At 39.3% G+C, this 17,867-nt stretch overlaps 1 protein-coding gene and 1 long non-coding RNA gene across 2 annotated transcripts; one reads left to right on the top strand and one right to left on the bottom strand.

Annotated features, from left to right (window-relative positions):
* The first annotated feature begins 6,911 nt into the window (after window positions 1–6,911).
* LOC117817769 lies at window positions 6,912–17,637 on the top strand. Its single transcript, XR_004632202.1, has 3 exons — window positions 6,912–7,063; window positions 15,580–15,860; window positions 16,832–17,637. It is a non-coding gene; the product is annotated as an uncharacterized LOC117817769 (long non-coding RNA).
* si:ch211-157b11.8 (fibroleukin) lies at window positions 10,766–14,944 on the bottom strand. The gene is made up of 6 exons (XM_034690530.1): window positions 14,881–14,944; window positions 14,539–14,734; window positions 13,977–14,054; window positions 13,775–13,887; window positions 13,382–13,644; window positions 10,766–12,057 (listed from the first exon to the last, which is right to left on the bottom strand). The coding sequence occupies exons 1-6, from the start codon at window positions 14,896–14,898 to the stop codon at window positions 11,715–11,717; spliced, it is 1,011 nt and encodes a 336-aa protein (XP_034546421.1). The 5' UTR covers window positions 14,899–14,944; the 3' UTR covers window positions 10,766–11,714.
* Window positions 17,638–17,867: the final 230 nt, after the last annotated feature.

The following is a 17,867-nucleotide window of genomic DNA, read 5'->3' as shown; positions in this document are numbered from 1 at the left end:
GTGTGTGTAAGGGTTGGCAAGTGCGCATGTTTTAAATGGATGTAACACATATGTGTTGTATGGGGCCAGAGAGGCAGATACTGTCAGGAATTCTGTGCATACTGGCCCATTTTCAAACAAAAAAAATAGATGCATTTTACTCTTAGACTTGTGGTATACTAAATGTCTGAGTGATATTCTTATGACTTTATAGTCACAACACCACTTTGTGGTACAGATTTTGTGTGAATTGGTCAGAAAAGTCTGCTCTTAACTGGCAAACAACTTCACAACAGCTGACAAAAAGTTCAGCAAGCTAGTTATTTGAATAGATAGAAAAATGAATGAACATAACATTATACGTCGAAGTAGCTTGCACTGTTGACACCTTCTTAGTTAAGACCCTAAAAAAATTTCATAATGGCTTCCAACCACAAGTGCAGATATTTGGTCACTAACTTAAGAGCTGTACAAAGTGAAAGTTTGAGCTGAATCAGGAGGTAGAGTTGCAGGTCATCATCAAAAAACTTGAAACACATATTTACAAAGACATGGCTACGCCTTCAGGTGACAATCTCGGGTTCAGTTGCCCAATTCCAAACTCCACACTAAAAGGCTCACAGACTTTGAGGTGAGATCCAAAGAAGTGTGTAAGTGTTTGGTGCTGTCCCACTGTCAAACCTTATAGTCTGTGAAGGCTGTAATACAGACTTTACAACACTAAATGACACGCTCTCTGTGGGTCCTTGTATATGCAGATTTAACTGTGGGACTTACCCAGAGTTCATTGTGAACTTGGTGCCTTGAAGAACATTATTTTCTAGCCCCCTACTATGTATAAAATTGTGTATTGGATATGTGTTTGATATCATCCAAAGGTTGAGGTTTGTCTTGGAGCATGTTTGTAGGTGTATGCGATTATGCTGTTTCTATGTTTTTGTGTTCATCTCTGTGCTTAGTCTGTTTCTGATACTCAGTGATTGTGAGTCTATAAATCTGTCACTTTCCTCTTTATCCTGTGAAGAAATGTCTACTGCTTTGCTTAAGCTGATTCTGAGCTCTAACCTGTCCTGCCTGTCACACACAACCACACACACACACACACACACACACACACACACACACACACACACACACGCACAAACACACACACCGATTCCCAATCGTCTGCTCTTGTTAGTTGTTCATTGCCTTTATCTTTTTAAAGCCAGCAGGTAGTTTGTTGCCAAAGAGGATGTTGATGACAATGGCTGCTACTGATGATTCTGATGATGTTGTTGTTGTAGATGCTTTGGTGATAACTTTTGTTTTAGACTGCCTCTATACATCCTGTGTATTGCCTCTAGCACTGCCCCAGTGTCCAATTAGACAAGAAGTAGTCTGTTTTACTTACTAATGTTGTTTCTTTCTATCTAGTTCGTTGTTTGTGTCCTAACAATATTATTACATTATCTGAATAATCAGAATCAGAATCAGAATCAGCTTTATTGACCAGGTATGGTTGAACACACAAGGAATTTGACTTGGTAAACTGTGCTCTCTTTGTACAAGGCATAAGAATAAGACATACAAATAAAAATAAAAATAACATCAGCTCTAAATACAAAAGAACAACAAATAGGCATGACTAATATGTACAGAATAAAACGTAACATAACCTCCTTCTTTCTTTACAGGGAGGTTACTTAAGTCTCGGGGGTTGCAGTTACAAGATGTGGTTGTTTGTGTGTGTGTGTGTGTGTGTGTGTGTGTGTGTGTGTGTGTGTGTGTGTGTGTGTGTGTGTGTGTGTGTGTGTGTGTGTGTGTGTGTGTGTGTGTGTGTGTTCACTAACAACTCTCACAACCTGCTGCAGGTGCAACAGTGAAAGAAACAAAGTAAAGAAGAGAAACACAGCTGACCAATAGACTGCTTTACCACATCCTTTGCACTGTACTTGACATTTACCTAACACACGCACACCACATACTGACATGTGCGCACATACAGCTTTGTTTGATCATTTTCGACTAACACAGCGTTTGTATTTTGTGATCTATTAATTGTCAAAGGTTCTCCTGGTGTTTATTTTGGATTATTCTGAGCTGCTTCTGACTTCCTGATGGCTTCCTTTCATGTGTGTTTGAGTCAATCTGTATTATCAGATTAGATAATCCTTTGATTTCAGAAACAGACTCTGCGTGATCAGCATTCTCCATCTCCTCACATCTCCACTCGCCACAGTCTTCTTCTTCTTCACATCAGAGAGACAGTTTGGTGGATTAAAATGGAAACCGTCAACAGCAGAGATTTTGATAGAAAAGGAAACTGATGTGAAGCATTTTTTACCACATAATGGGTTAAGGATGAGGTTTTGATCTGTATTCCTGGAATTAAAGCAAATACATTTTTAATTTAAACTTACATAATGTTGTATAAAAGGTATTTTAGATATGTATTTATTCACTTTGAAAGCTTGCTCTTTACTAACACATGAAAACAACTTTAACAGTATAACAGGTTGAAATGTAGATGCTTACCTAACTGTGTAAACAATTTTAACCTCAAACCAACAGTTAGGCTCTATGGATAAGAAAGAAAAGTGTTGTTGACGACTTTGAAAAACAAGCTGTGAATTTCAAGATGGGCTTTGTTGGATGAAGTGAACTTACTGGAGAGCAGTTTACTTTCATGCAGAGACTCTGAGCAACATTATTATTCATTCTGAATGATGTTTATGAGCACATGATGAGTGTAAGCCCCTTATTCACTCTCCTTGTTGCTCTAATGTGGTCTCCAACTTTCTGGCCTTTGCTAATAAATCCTCCACAATGTCACAAGTAAACGTATTTACTTTTGTGCCAGCGGTTTGGTAAGTGAGTTTGTCAGTGCTTGTTTTTTCTCAGAAAACAATGCTGATATGAGTGGTGACAAACCATAACAGCAAAGTTACAGTCTGAACATCTGGAAGATGTCAGGAGGAGGGAAAAGTTTCAGATGCTTGTAATGCTCTGAACAGAATCGTTAAAACTATGATCACATTATGCATGACAAGGTATAAAAAGTTAATATATGTGCATAGTCAAAGTGAGGAGTGATCTTGCTGGAAATTCAAGGTTGTGAAATTCGAAAAGAAATGTGAAAAAAGGTTTCACCAGGAATTTCTAAACAGCTTTAAACAAAGACATCAGGCTTTACTTAGACGATCAGTTGTGGAACAAACCAGCCAGAATAAAAAAACTATGAAATGGTAATTCTTTCACCTGCACTTTCTGGGTTTTGTGTCATACTTTCTTTTCATATTAGTGGGCGTTTGTGATACATTTATATGTGATATTATTTGTTTTTAATCCACACTGTATATCAAATCAATCACATGATCCAGCTCCATCTCTGGAAAAATCATATGAGTGTGACAACTTTATAATTCTGCATCCACCAAACAAGAAAATGTTTCACATGTGGAGCTTGAAACACATTAAGAGCTAAATTTACATTCATATTTTGCACAGTATTGCAAAAAATTCACACACAAAAGAAACTCTATTGCTCCCCTCCTCCTTAACAAACCTCGTCACCGACACTATCTTGTACAGATCTAGAAATTACAGAGATGGAGTGAGGCCTCACACATGGCGCTTTCTGTGTCCTCCCCTCCCTCCTCTCTCTTCCCCCCTCCTCCCTCTCAACTCTTCACCACATCAGGATACACTTGTTCTGGTGAATTCCGGTTTCAAACGGAACGCTGCCTTGCTCTGGTTTAGTGCATGGGCAGTATTAAAAGAAGGCACATGCTGTCTTTCAGTGGCTCTGTGGTTGGGGAGTGATGGGGGGGCTTTAACGGCCCGTTATACACGCACACCTTTGAAACCTCACCCTCTCCTGCTTCCTCCCTCTCCTCACTTGTAACAGCCGACATGTACATGCTTATCAACATGAGTGCAGAATAATACATGAAATTTCACTTCCACTGAAGGCCACACAGTTTATCAACTCATCTTCCTCCTCCAGCCTTAATCACACTGTCACCGATCACTGAGCGCATTCTTTTTTTAACCGAAGGAACACTGATCTGAATCTATATGATCAATAACAGAAATATTCAACTTTGAGGCTGTATTGTGAAGTTATAAACAGCCTGCACATTTTTAGTCTCATCTCAATGTCTGGTTTTGCCCTTTGACCTCTAACCTCAGTTATGCTGCCCCTAGTGTTGAAAAGATGCACTACAACAAGTTTCTTTATCAAAGACACTTTTTAAGTGGTAAATTTACATTATAAAGAGGAACATACAAGAACAAAAGAGTTAATGAGACAATTGACAGACACAAGTAATTACTGTTAAAACATTTTATGGTTGGTGTAAGATGTGTCTGGGAAAGAGATATGCTTTTAAAAAGAACCAGTCACACCAGAGGACCAGCCTTTTGTTTCAGTTTGTGAACCTGCTGTTCATAGCTAGCATTTCAAAATAAATGAATAAGACACATTTTAATTCTGTTCCATAATTATAGGGTTTATCAACTGTTTTTAATTCAATTTATTTTATTCAGGGTTGTCACAAAAAGGACAACAAAAGAACACTCTTATTGTGGTTCAGAAAAGAGTCAAATATCTGAATGATTTTAAGACACAAGCAGCTCTCCACATAGAGCTTTAGTAACATGGCTTTCAATAGGTTCATCAAGTAAAACTAAGGTGTCTGTGAAATTTCCTTATTTGACATCAGGATTTGTTGTCAGACTAGACTGCACTTAGCTAGACTGTTCTCCACTGTTGTCCCCAGTAGCAGATCGGGTCTTCCATCTACAGTTGACTCACACTGTCCTGCTCTACTCTGGGAATCTGTGTTCAGCTCTGGAGTGACCCAGCACTTGGTACTTTGGTCATTATTGTGGTGATGACAAGTTAATTGTTGATGATGATAATGGAAGGTCTTAATTTGTTTGGTTGCTTCATTGTAGATGTTCCTTATTTTACTAAAATAATAAAAAAAATCCTTATTTATTTTTGTGCATTGCCTTTACACTGCTTGGCAGTACCTGCATCCAAATGGACTTGAAGCACTTTGTTACTCTTACTGATCTTGTTTCCTCTTGTCTAGATATTTGCTTGTGTTGTTCTTGTTCTCGTATGTACGTCGCTTTGGATAAAAGCGTCTGCTAAATGACATTGTAACATAGTAACTAGAGGACATAGTAGACAAACTGAAGTGAGTTCTTACAGTGTCAGAAGTAAATGGATGTAAAAATGACTATCAACCATTTAATTAAAAAGACACTTTTAAAATGATGCCAAAGGTATCCACCAACATATTTTAGACTTTTTTTAAATTTGATTTACAAAGGTTGTCTTCTATTGAACCATACTTGCACAATCACAGTGTTGGACATTTTTTAAGATTTGGCTTATGAGAACACGTTCATACATGAAATAAATGTTTCACTATGTATTTGATTTATACATATTGTTTTACTAACACAATCTATTTTGCTTTACTTGACAGTAAAATGGCCATGTCCTGTCGCCAGCATGTACAAGCCAAAGACAATTTTTTGCCTTTTGCATGCACAATGCATACAAATAGTGTTTTCTATGCTATTCTTTTATTCTGAGGGTCTTGAGTGTGGAGGGGAGAGTAAGCCCTGTTTGACATTTGCAAGCCATTGCTCTTGTTTTTTCACTTGTCCTATGACATGACCTTAAAACTTATCATTCATTGACATCAAACCACTGTAAGAAATCACATTTTTCCTAAATGAAAGCTTAATACATGACATCATTCACTTTTTCTGGCAGCAGTTAGCTCGTAAGCATTTTGTGTTTAACCCACTTATTGTTTTGACTGTTTATTTTCATATGGAGCACAATATCTATTGTTCATTCATTTCTATGCTCAGTGTTTCTGCTTCTTTTTGTTTCTCATGTGAAAGTACCAGCCAGACAAGGGAGACAACCATTTTTTCTGTCTCTGTTACACAATATCGCCACCTGGTGTTAGCAGACATATTTACTTGTTGTACAGTTAAGTTTTGAAGTAGTCATAATGAGAGATGGTGGATTTTAAACAGTCAGTCTATATTGTTGCTGTTTGTCTACATGGTATGCTGGATTTATTGTTGCTCTATCTACAGTAGCAGATTATTCATTTCATGAGGTTTTGGTCCACTCTGGTGCCGTCTGACACTGAAGTAGAGCTGAGGATGAAACTTGATGTGGGAAGTGAACTAAGTGAAATTGTGCAGCGTAAGTTGAAGCTTCATTCTGCTGATGCACTTTCTTGATCACTATTTAAGTTGTCTGGATTGATGGATGGATGTCACCTGCATGAAGAGATGAAAAAAATGTGTTCAACATGTATTGCAGTCACATTTTTTGTGGTTAATGTTTGTATTATCTCCACACTTTTACTTTTTATTCTTTTCTATTGTTCTCTTGTTTCTGTCTTTATCTTTTTCAGTTTTTTTGTTTATCTTTTGTCCTCTTGGTTTGACGTGTTACTGACTATGCTCTAATAATCTTGCTGTGTTCAGTCATGTTCTTGGGTTGATGTGTTGCTTTATGATCTGACCTGTTTTTGGTTGTTTTCCGAGGCACGGTCTGGATTTTTGTTCTAAAAGTAATATAAATAAAGTTATTTTAAGTATTAGTATGATTGTAAGAGTTTCTGCATTCATCATGACTTGAAAATGATCTTGATTACACATCTTATTCATGCCCCCCCTCAAGTGCAATGAGTGTTTTTAACATATTTTCCAAGAGTCATCAAGGTAAGTTAGGCTTCTGTTTTCAATCTGATGTCTTCTTATAGCTCACAGATATAATTGATACTGGGTTACAGGGGGAACTCCCCTCAGAGGAGTGCTGTGTTTCTCAAAGCGGGATGTGCTGGCTAACCGCTGCCCAGGCTGAAACTTCCGGCCTGAGGGCAGCAGAGCCTGCGGGTACCCCTCACACTCTGCAGCAGCTACACTATCACCCAGCGCCAGACACAGTGCCAGGATACTGTGGTGACACAACCCTGGGCCTCTGTTCCTCCCTGTCAACAAGACTGATGGATTCAAAGAGGAGAAATGAAGATGATAGAGGGACTCATTGACATTTCAAGTGAGTGCAGCTCAGTAAGGTTTGTTTTTAGGTAATTTCTAACCTTAATTTTACACTTTTAAAATATCAATGTCATTTTAAACTTTATAGGGACCTAAAATGTGTTCATTCCAAGCAGACTCACTGCAGATTCCAGCAGATATCTTTGGTTAAAAACAGAGCTTTTCTTGCACTCTTCAATACGAAATGAAGCCACCAGGGGGCAGAGCATAGTCTTTGACCTTTCAACCTTTTATTGTTTTCTCCTGTAGTGCAGACACACACACAAAGATGAAACCAAATGAGCAAGCTGATATGGTAATGCTTATATGGGTGAATGATTTTGATTGCATTCAGTGAACTTTCTGCTGTTAGTGTGTATGTGTGTGAGAATGTGTGTGTTGAGCGGCTTTCTGTTAGCATTTATGTGAGACAAAGAAAAGGGAAAAAAAAAGCTAGTGGCTTAATAATGATAATTGAGGCAGCATGATCAAACCATCTTAAATAGAGGGCACTTCATGTTTAAAGTGCTCTTGTTTTAATGAAGTCAAGCACATCATTCATCTCTTTGTCTGCTGAGAGAGACAGAGCCTCCTGTGTGTATGCGAGTATGTGTGTGAGAGATGGAAAAAAAAGTGTGCACCTGAATAGAGGCATGTCCCAGTGTGTGTATAAGTAGTGTGTGTGAAATACCTTGACTGGTTGGGAGTCTACCCGTGGTGAGTCTGTGTGTTTAGATTGGAGCATGCTGAGCCCCCTCACTGGTTAATATTAGACACCCAGCTTGTTGGAGGGATAGACCGCTCACACACACACACACAACTAGAATCAACCAAGCATTATTCAGTCAAACTGAGGCCTCACAAACCAACTCTGAATTCCCAGAAAACTCTCTATGGCTCTGCCTGCCTGGTGCCAATTTCAGAAAGCAGTGTGTTTCTCTGTGACGGTTTTGTGGTCGAGGTTGGTTTTAGGGTATGACGACAGAGTAGAGCTCCCAAAGGTCAGTATGTCAGACTTAGACCTGGGAAAGTATGAGCTAGGTATGAAAAATGGCCTCTCCTAAAACTAGGCTCCTGTGCGTTATGTGTGAAACCACCAGCTTTGGGTTTGGCTCAGCTTTAAAACAGCTGGATGAGGAACAGAGGGGTCTATGGGTGGACAGAAATGGGTCTATTAAAATCCCTGTCAGCTCTCTGTTCCATGAACGACATGGTGCTGAAGTTTGGATTTGAGAGGCTGTGTATCAACTAACTGCAGGGTCATGATAACTTTTAGCCTCAGTAACTCAGACATTTTCCCTGGATACATCATCTGACCTAAAATACATTACATTACAATCATAAGGTGACAATGAGTGATTAATCTACCTAAACTTTATAAAATAAACAGATTTAGCCATCGTGATGAAACCCATAGGTTTTTTCAACTGCTGCTTTGGAGCCGCAATTTTCGCATTTCACCAACACCTTGAATTTTGTACCTGAAGTGAACATTTTTTGATGAGATGGTGGAGCGGGAGATGAGTGACTAGTCAGCAAATGCTCTATATAAATGTTATACAATGTACAGTTAAAAGGCTGATTTATTAGCTGGCTAAATTGCCAAGTTTGAACTTGCAGCAGTCCTCTTGAAGCAAGCTTTACCAAGACAAACAAAACTAATAAACTTAATGTCCAATAACTGACCCAATTTTATTTGTTAAGACACACACTTTTTTTTGTAAGAGATGTAATAAAACAACAGTAATCATTTAAAATTTGATTATTTGGTATTTTTGCTGGCTAGCTTAATGATACAAACAAGTTAGTTGTTGCAAGCTGCAATCTCCCTGCTAGCAACTGTGACCAGGATAAAACAAATGTGACAATGCAAAAGCTCATACTTCATGTTCTTTATTCCTCCAGTTTGGTCAACATCGCTCTCACTCAGCTCTTTTGCTAGTCTCTGCACGGTTATCCTCCTTTATTCTTTGTCCTTTTTTTTGGTGACTGGTCAGCCATTAACAAAGAAACAAAAGTTACATTTTTCATTAAAAAATGTACAAGGTAAATTTTGAGGTCTCATCCATGTTGTTCAGCTTTAGTCTGCTGATTTGAAATATAAAAAAAACATTTTAAAAATAAAAAACAGGGAAAACTAAATGTGCCAGGACTCCTTTTCATAGACTGATTCAATAGGATGTGTGTAATCTGGTTGTTCCTAGTGTCACCTTCAGATTTAATTACTGCTGCTAGGAGGTTTTGACCAATCAGGATCAAGTATTTAACAAAGCAGGATGATTAGCAAGCTGAATAATAAGTACATAATTCCAGTTTGACATTTGATACAATTTCAAAGTTTTGTGTAAGTTTTGGGAGCGCTTTCAACTGGAAAACATAACGCCATCATATGTTTAGTATTTCCAAAAAAATGTTAAAGGCAGAGTTTCTATTTATGTTGGTTGCTGGCCTGAGTCATATATTTTTAGGCTTAGAAAGCTCAGAGAGCTTGTGGAACATAGCTTACTTACAGCATGCCTGGATACTTCAATAGTGCTTACCCCCATGATGTACAGGCTGCAACAAATAAATCAATGTATGAAAAACAAGCTAACCAGCACATAAAGAGGGACGCAGATACCTTCTGATTAGTGCTAACATATGGCTAGTGTTCATGAACTAAAACAATTGGAGCCATAGACTTTATCACACATGGATGTAGTCTCTGTGACGACACTCTTTGGTTTCTAAAGCCTGGTTTTGAAACCTATATTGTCGGTGGTCGCCATATATAGGTAATACTGACTCGACCTAACTTTCCATCAACTTAACAAGAGGCAAAGAGGTATGGGGCGCCGTTTGTAAAGTTGTGCACACTGAAAATAACAGCAACATTTCTCCACATTTAGCTCCAAAACGTCATAAAAATGTAGTGAATTTTTAAAAGTCACTTTTTTAAATCACATTTAGAGGAATATTTGTGATCTTCTTAACATTTAATTTAGTTTTGAAAAATATATTAAGTTAAAATCATTGTTAAATCCAAATGCTAAATCTAAATCTAAATGTTAAATCTAAATCTAAATGTTAAATATAAATATAAATTTTAAATGTTAAGTACAAATACTAAATGTTGATCTGCGATCCTAAATATTTAGCTGATATGCAACAGTGTGAATTTGCATATCAGCTAAATATTTAGGTTTGCAGAGCAACATTTAATATTTATACTTAACATTTAACATTTATATTTATATTTATCATTTATATTATATTTAATATTTAGATTTAACATTTAGATTTAGATTTAACATTTAGATTTAGATTTAGCATTTGGATTTAACAAAATTTTAACTTAATATATTTTTCACAACAAAATTAAATGTGAAGAAGATCACAAATATTCCTCTTTATGTTAAAAAAGTGACTTTTAAAATTTCACTCTACAGTTTTATGACGTTTTGGAGCTAAATGTGGAGAAATGTTGGTGCTACTTTCAGTGTGCACAACTTTACAAACAGCGCCGCATAAAGAGGTGGAGGTGAGGCAGGCCCCTGGCTAATAGCTAGAGTGTGCCATCCTGTCAGTCAAGTCAGCTATGCCCCTAACTATTCAACACTTGTCACTTTAACATCTTCAAAATTAATGAATTATAAAGAAAATGTACCTCCCCCTATAGTGTGTGCTGATAGAGAAATTACAATACAGCAGGGCTGTAAACACGTTTATTTTTACTGTATGGTCACAACGGATTACTTGATGGGTCTGTTTGTGGTTTCCAATGCCTGGATCCAGCCTTAAATGGACACTTAGGAACTGTAGTTTTTAGCACTTCCACGTCAGCTTCATTCCTGAAGACCAGAAGTTGCCACTTGGTTGGAGCACCGATTTCCTGGACATCCTGATAATATAGTTAACTGCACAGCCAGGCATATGTCCAACACTTGAAAAAAAAAAGGCACAAACAAGTCCCCGAAAGGTCAAGGTGAATGACTGGAATTAACTGAAGTGACCCCCAGATGATAGCCTGAAACCAAACTTACCATGTCCCTAATTTTGCATAACTTCAACACAGATACTATAAAGCAGTATAACAGGTAATAAAAACAATCAACCTAGTGTTCAGGTTTGGGGAAATAAAACCATTTTGTCAACTTATTAATTTGTTAACTAGGCAGGGCACTTTAAGATGGGCCCATTTGGGAGTTGACTCATTCTTTAAGCCAGCCTCAAGTGGCCATTCCTGGAACTACAGTTTTTGGCACTTGCACCGTTTTCAGCACAGGAGGTTGCAGCTCGGTCTTCATACCTCACCCAGCACCCTTGTGAAAGATGGAAATTAATCACACCATATCATTTCTCCAATAAAGATTCTAGAAATGTACTATAACATCCACATACTGTATTTTCAATACACATTTTGAAAAATTGATTTTCTTTGGTTTTGCAGGAAAGAATTACCCTGAACAAATGATACATGCAATAAGTTAAGTTTAGCAAGTTAAGTGTTTGGACATTTTTGAATACTTTATTCTATAGTCTATTAGCTGCTTTTGTCATATAACTGATGACTGGCATAAAAGCTGCCACACATTGAGTGAAACATCTATCAACTGTGATGCCAATGCAGAACTGTGGCTAGTACTATTGTAGTTTAAAGAATGGTACACTGATAAATGGGATCTTAGTCTTTAGGATGTTCCTGCAAAGTTCCTGGGTCTTGTCTTCATCTCCACCCTCTTGAAGGAGTAGCGTTCTCCTGTTCGTCCATCTGTCAGGATGTACCATGTCCCCCAGTAGATACCATTGGTCACCCCACTGTAACGACCTCGATAATACCGTCCATTCAGGTTAGCTGCCAAGCAGGCATCAAACCACCAGCCTGCACCGTAGTACTGACCACAGTTCCCGGCTGCATAACGGTCATAGTCTTGGTCAGTGGTGCTAAAGGATCTGCCATCATGGTTGTATCGTTTGCTGTAGCTCAAGGCATTGCCTGCATCGCCTGAGTACTCCCGTGCTGTAAGACGATACCTGGAGAAAAGAGAAGCAACATGTGACACTTTTTTTTTTGTCAAGGGTTGTATATAACATCCAGGTTTGTATATGGGCACAACAAAGTTATTATACATGAAAAACACATACAACTACGTCTCATGTAGACTGTAGATAATTTCAATGTTATTACAATATTTACTGGTGAAATTCAAAACCAAATGCAACGTCAGTTGTGGTGATGTTGCTGTTGGCAAAAGTACATTTTGAGAGTTACATTCAATAAAGACTTTTCTTTGTAAATATTTAAAAGTCATAGCTACAGTTGCATCAAACATCAAGTAGCAACATGTTTGTTATTGTGGCTGCATCTTTTTTTTATTTAAACCATAAGTGACCATATTAAGACTACAAGGTGTAATCTTTAACCCTTGGACAGGTTGTTTAGATCAGTGGTTCTCAAAGTGGGGTCCTGGGACCCCTGGGGGTCTGCGAACCATAGTGTGGCGGTCCCTGAAATAGTTAGAATACATTTCTAATAAATTATAGAATTGTGCTGTGTCATTAAAAAACAGCATATACACCATTGTTATGATACCATTTAGTGGCTCGAAGGGATATGTGAGTCTTGCTACTTCTAATTTTCTGAAAGCTTTTAAGATCAATTACTTGAAAAGTATAAAGGCTGTCATGTTGAGTCTACAAGGAATGAAATGACCCTCTGTTTTAAAGTATACAAGTGGTATTTACATGATTCAGATTGAAGTGTTACCTGTTTATCACTATGGTAGGTCTTAAGTATTTAGATTGATGAAGTTTTACAATACAAATCGTTCCAAGGGCAACTAAGAGTGCAAATGATAGTAAGCATGTGCTTAATCTGTTTTACAATTATGAGGGGGTCCTTGGACAATTTTCTCACCTGTAAGGAGTCCCTGGCTCCAAAAGTTTGAGAACCCCTGGTTAAGATAGCTGCACGCCATGACAGGTAGCCATGCCCTATCTTGCTTTTAAATTAACGTGACTCTAAATGGGGCAATTTTTCCAATGTGAATATCATGCTGCGTTGTAGAAGATTTTATACTAACCATTGGGACCATTCGGACTAAAATAATTAAATGAGAAGTAGGACTATTTTCTAATATTGTTCAACACATTATAGCAGTTAGACAGAATGCAAGTTTCAGGAACTTCTGTGTTACTTTCACTTTTACACAGTTTATGGTCCACACTTTGAGTGTTACATATTTTTGTCAGATCATTTCTATCAGAATACCGAGCACCTATAGACACATTTTTGGGGGCTTTAATATTGATATCTTTTGTAGGAATTGTGTATTTGTGCCTTTACATAATGCTTCACCTCTGTGCCTCTGAGCCCACTTTGAAGTTATTGTAGGTAGCGTGACGCTTTTGTTGGTGCCAGTCCTCCAGCTCTATACGAACTTGGTGTTGTCCAGTAGAGGTGAGGGCATGAAGTGCTGCGTTCCCCAGCCACAGCTCTCCCTGTGGACTGCCAAAGCCCTCCTGGTATTCCTGCCACGTCCTGTTAAAGTCCAGTGAGCCGTCCTGCCGATACTGGATCACTGTCCATCCACCACCCACTGTCTCCATGTCACATTTAGCCTATGCCAAAACAAAGATATGATGAAGGCTAGATTTTAGTGATCAGCAGAGAGCATGCACACCTCTAAAAGTGGAGAAACAGGGAGGGGGTCTGTTTGTGTGTTTTATGAGTGTGGTGAAGCTGAAATACCTCCAAAGCTGGTCTGTGCAGGTCAGGCTGAATGGTGTAGATGCCATTCTCTTTGATCCCAAGCTTGTAAATCTCTGCACAGTCCTGGGGATGTAACCTCTCCAAAGGGGCAACTAATAACCATATAAAGTACATCTCTATTCAAGGTATTGATCAACAATGGTTGTGTGTTTTTGTATGTAATCACTCCAAGTGTACCTACCTGTGGGCGGATATTGTGTGATGCTCTTTAGTAAAAGCAGCAGGTCTTTCTCCCCCTCTCTCCCCACGGCTGCACTCTCTGTCACCCCAGAGACAGATTGGGTTATCACACTGTTGTCAGGGGTTCAAAATAGAAGCTTTGTCTTTATAATCTACACCGAGAGGTTCCAGTTTGGATTGTGACTCTTTAAAGCTTCTGCACATCATGATCCATAGAGTAAGTGTAGCTGTGTGCATGTACATAGGGGTTTGTTTCACTGTTCTCAGTGCAGTTAAATTCCAATGCACTCACCTATGACCGGCACTTAGCAGGCCCCACTGAGGTTCTGTTTACTATGTGTGGGGGAGTGACTGCACTGGCATTTTGTATGTGTGTTTTGGTGCGTGTGTGTGTGTGTGTGTGTGTGTGTGTGTGTGTGCGTGCGTGCGTGCGTGCGTGCGTGCGTGCGTGCGTGCGTTCGTGCACGCATTCGTGTGTGTGTGTGTGTGTGTGTCAGTGTTTCCCTGCAAGTGTATTCATCTGTGTATTGCAGAGGTGGGTGATATAAATGTGTACTCCTCACCCAGTCGTTTGGCCATCACCCCAAGGGCCTGGCTGTGACAGTGGAGGTCACACTCTGTCAGTACAGCTGCCATCAGAGCCAAAATGGCCCCTAGAGAGTTGCTGTCCTGGCCTCTGTGACTCCAGGGCCCCCCTGTTTCCTGGAGAGAGCGCATGCAGCGCTGCAGCTGAACCAGACGCTCTTTCACACCTCCAGTCTGCAAAGACAGCGATCAAATCGGAAAATGGTTAACATCTCTTCTGAATCATTTATTTAGAGATATGACAATTGATAGTGAAAATCTGGTGGGATGTCAGGACACATTTCAAAGGAAATCAACATATTTGATAACCCATGAATTACCATTAGACAACAGCTCATATCAGTACTCAGCCTAGCTAAAATTACATTAGCTTATTGCTCCCTAGTTCACACCCGAGCTCACATCATGTTAGCTAAGGATTCAATTTCTTGCAAACTTTGCATTGGCTTGGAATTTGCTTCTTTCCAATTGTATTGTATAGTATATTGTATAGTGCAGCTGAACCGCACACAAACTTCACAGCTCAGTGTCATGCCTTGTGTCACACTCAACCTGTCTTTTACACTTACATCAGCCTGTGTAATCACCTCCCTCACACACCAGTTGCTGCATGAGCTCAGCACAACCATATGATGAGAACATTGTTAAGGCAGACCTAATTTTATCCCTTCTTTGATTGCTGACTGTCATTGCCCCACGGCTGTCAGATGGTGCCAAGTTTAGTGAGATGACTGTCCCATGAGGATGGACCTACTGGTTTCAGAATGATGGCACTGTTCAGTCTTGCTGGCACATGTACATTAAATAAGCAATCTATCCATCTCTCCTTACCACCACACTGTTAAATTACTGAGAAATAATTGATTGGAAAGGGTACATTTTTGGCTTTTCTTAGAATATGGTTTAGTTATTTGCAAGGTGGGTTAAATAAGTCTTGTTTGGACAAATGTGCTGTAGCTTATGTGTCTTACCTTATGCTGAACCTGAGGGAAATTGTTCCTATGCTCCACCCTCTGCAGTACATCTGAGATGGCTGGAAGTGAGACCCCCATCCTGCAGGCTGCTGTCCCAGTTTGACCCTCACAGGCCCTGGTGCCAGGCTGGATAGGTGCAGCGACCAGAGTGTCCCTGCAGGGAGGGCGTGTGCAGGCCGGAGAAGAGTCCGAGGACAGCAAAGCTCCCACATACAGAGATAGCAGAGGGAGCAAACCCAGAGAACCGAATGGAATCATGGGGAAAATTCAGAAACAAAATCTGGTCCAGGTTTTCCACCAAGAAAAGAGCCTCCTTCAACTCAACTGTGAGTCCTTCGTCCTGTCTTGATTTGTTGAAGATTCTCAGCAAACTTTCACTTCACTTTATATTGCTTTAAAATTTATTTAGATGGAAAGTGTTTTCAGACCTGTCCTTTTGGAGGTCTCTAGTGTTATACTTGTCTATCTTCTTTTCCTACTCTGCTTTCATTTTTTTCCTCAGTTCATCATTCTCTCTGCCCTCCTGCTCTCTCTGTCTGTTACTGAGGTTGCTTTGGCTCAGATTCCTAGATAACTGCGGCACTCTTTGCTGTCTGACACAGACTAATGCACCCACCCCCTGATGCGCACACGCACGCACGCACGCACCCACGCGCGCACACACATACACACACAATCAGTCCATCTCCTTAACTCATCTCATTCTCTCTCTCAGAGACTCCCACACTGCCACACACAGAGGTACATGTTTGCATACACACATCCACCCAGGTTTTGAAAGACATCCTCTTCTGTTTTGAACCCATTTCTTAAAGGGATAGTTCTTGTTTTCTGGAGGGATGGGGTTCTGATGGGGGCATTAGTGTAGCCGGTTTATTGAGAAACCAACCAGAGTTCTGGTATTGTTCCGAGAAAAGCCTAACAGTTGAGATTTGCACACAGCCTGTTGGCAAGCAGTCAATGGTGATGCACAGTTTCTCCAGCCCATTTCTCAATTCAGCAGCTGAGCTGAATGGCATATCTGAGGATAATATGCTTACTTTCGGAAAGCACCTCATACATAAAGAAAAAAGAAAAAACTGTCCCTTTAAGGTTAATTTCTGGTTTTAATGCAGTGAATGTTGTTATTTTGCTCCTCAAAACCCATAGTGAGCAGACTTGAACCTCCTTTTACCCTTACCTATTGCCATGCATATGTGTCAGTATATGTAGACATGAAAATCCAGCAGATGCTTCAAGTATGCAACTCCTTTCCTCCTGTGTGCCATTTTGCCACTCCTTTCCTTTTGTGTTGCAGTATTTGTGTTTACAAACTGAGTTCCAAAGAGGCCATAAAGACGCTACATTCAATGGAGGCGAGAAGACAGGAATTCCTCTTTAAACATCGGGTCATCGGGATTCTGCAGAGGCACACTTCAACTAACAAGGGGGGCAAACACACACATGAAGACACACTTAGACATGGACATGCAACAGGAAGAAATCAGTCAGGAAAGATGGATGAGGATGTGGCACCTCTGGTTATTACAGAACTTAAGAATCTGTTCACTTAAATGAAGTTGCAAGAAGACTGAGAAGTGTCTTTTCAAGGTCTGTTGATAAATTGACACACATTTTTTGATTTTGGTAAGTTCTGGTTTCAACAAATTGTACCTATCTGAATGTCTTCAAAACATTTTGATATTGGAAAACACTTTATTCACGAACAATGGGGGGAAAAAATATTAATTATTTACCTTATATGACTGTTTTTCCTTCATCTCATTTGTCTTGCTGAGTTTGAAAAGGGTCAAGTACAATATACTCTCAGATAAGCAGCGAAAATACATGTGAGCATATTCATATTCACTGATGAAGCTACATCTAAAGGAATTGAAAGTTATTATTTTAATTTTCTGGCTCATATTTATTTTGTCATGGATGTTTTCAAGTACTTGCAGCAGCTTGGACTCAAATTTTAAATGCAACCTAGGGCATTGTGTGTGTCTCAGTAACCACAGATTGTATATCATTAAGACAAAGCCTGTCTGTGGTATTCAGGTGTAAGAATAGTGACATTTTTAAGTAGGTAGCTACATTCTTTAAATCAGTGTACTTTCTTTGGATGGACTTTGTTGTATCAAGATCCACAAGACCCCCCCCCCCCCCCCCCCCCCCGTCCATATGACATTTTCAAATATGATTAAACAGTTCCGAGATTTGTGTTATGGTAAACTTTGTCATAATTTAAAAATATAAATACAAAATAAAGGACATGTACTGTCACTCACACACACACACACACACACACACACACACACACACACACACACACACACACACACACACACACA

The sequence above is a fragment of the Notolabrus celidotus genome, chromosome 1 (genome assembly GCF_009762535.1).
Source record: "Notolabrus celidotus isolate fNotCel1 chromosome 1, fNotCel1.pri, whole genome shotgun sequence".
Lineage (NCBI taxonomy): Eukaryota > Metazoa > Chordata > Actinopteri > Labriformes > Labridae > Notolabrus > Notolabrus celidotus.
The sequence above is the reverse complement of the archived record's forward strand: the minus strand, read 5'-3'. Positions and strand labels throughout refer to the sequence as shown.

Coding starts and splice junctions, on each gene's coding strand:
- si:ch211-157b11.8 (XM_034690530.1), bottom strand. Junction 13,645..13,774: donor TGCACAGACCAGCTTTGGAG/GTATTTCAGCTT, acceptor GTTTTGGCATAG/GCTAAATGTGACATGGAGAC. Junction 12,058..13,381: donor GTGGGCTCAGAGGCACAGAG/GTGAAGCATTAT, acceptor TCTTTTCTCCAG/GTATCGTCTTACAGCACGGG.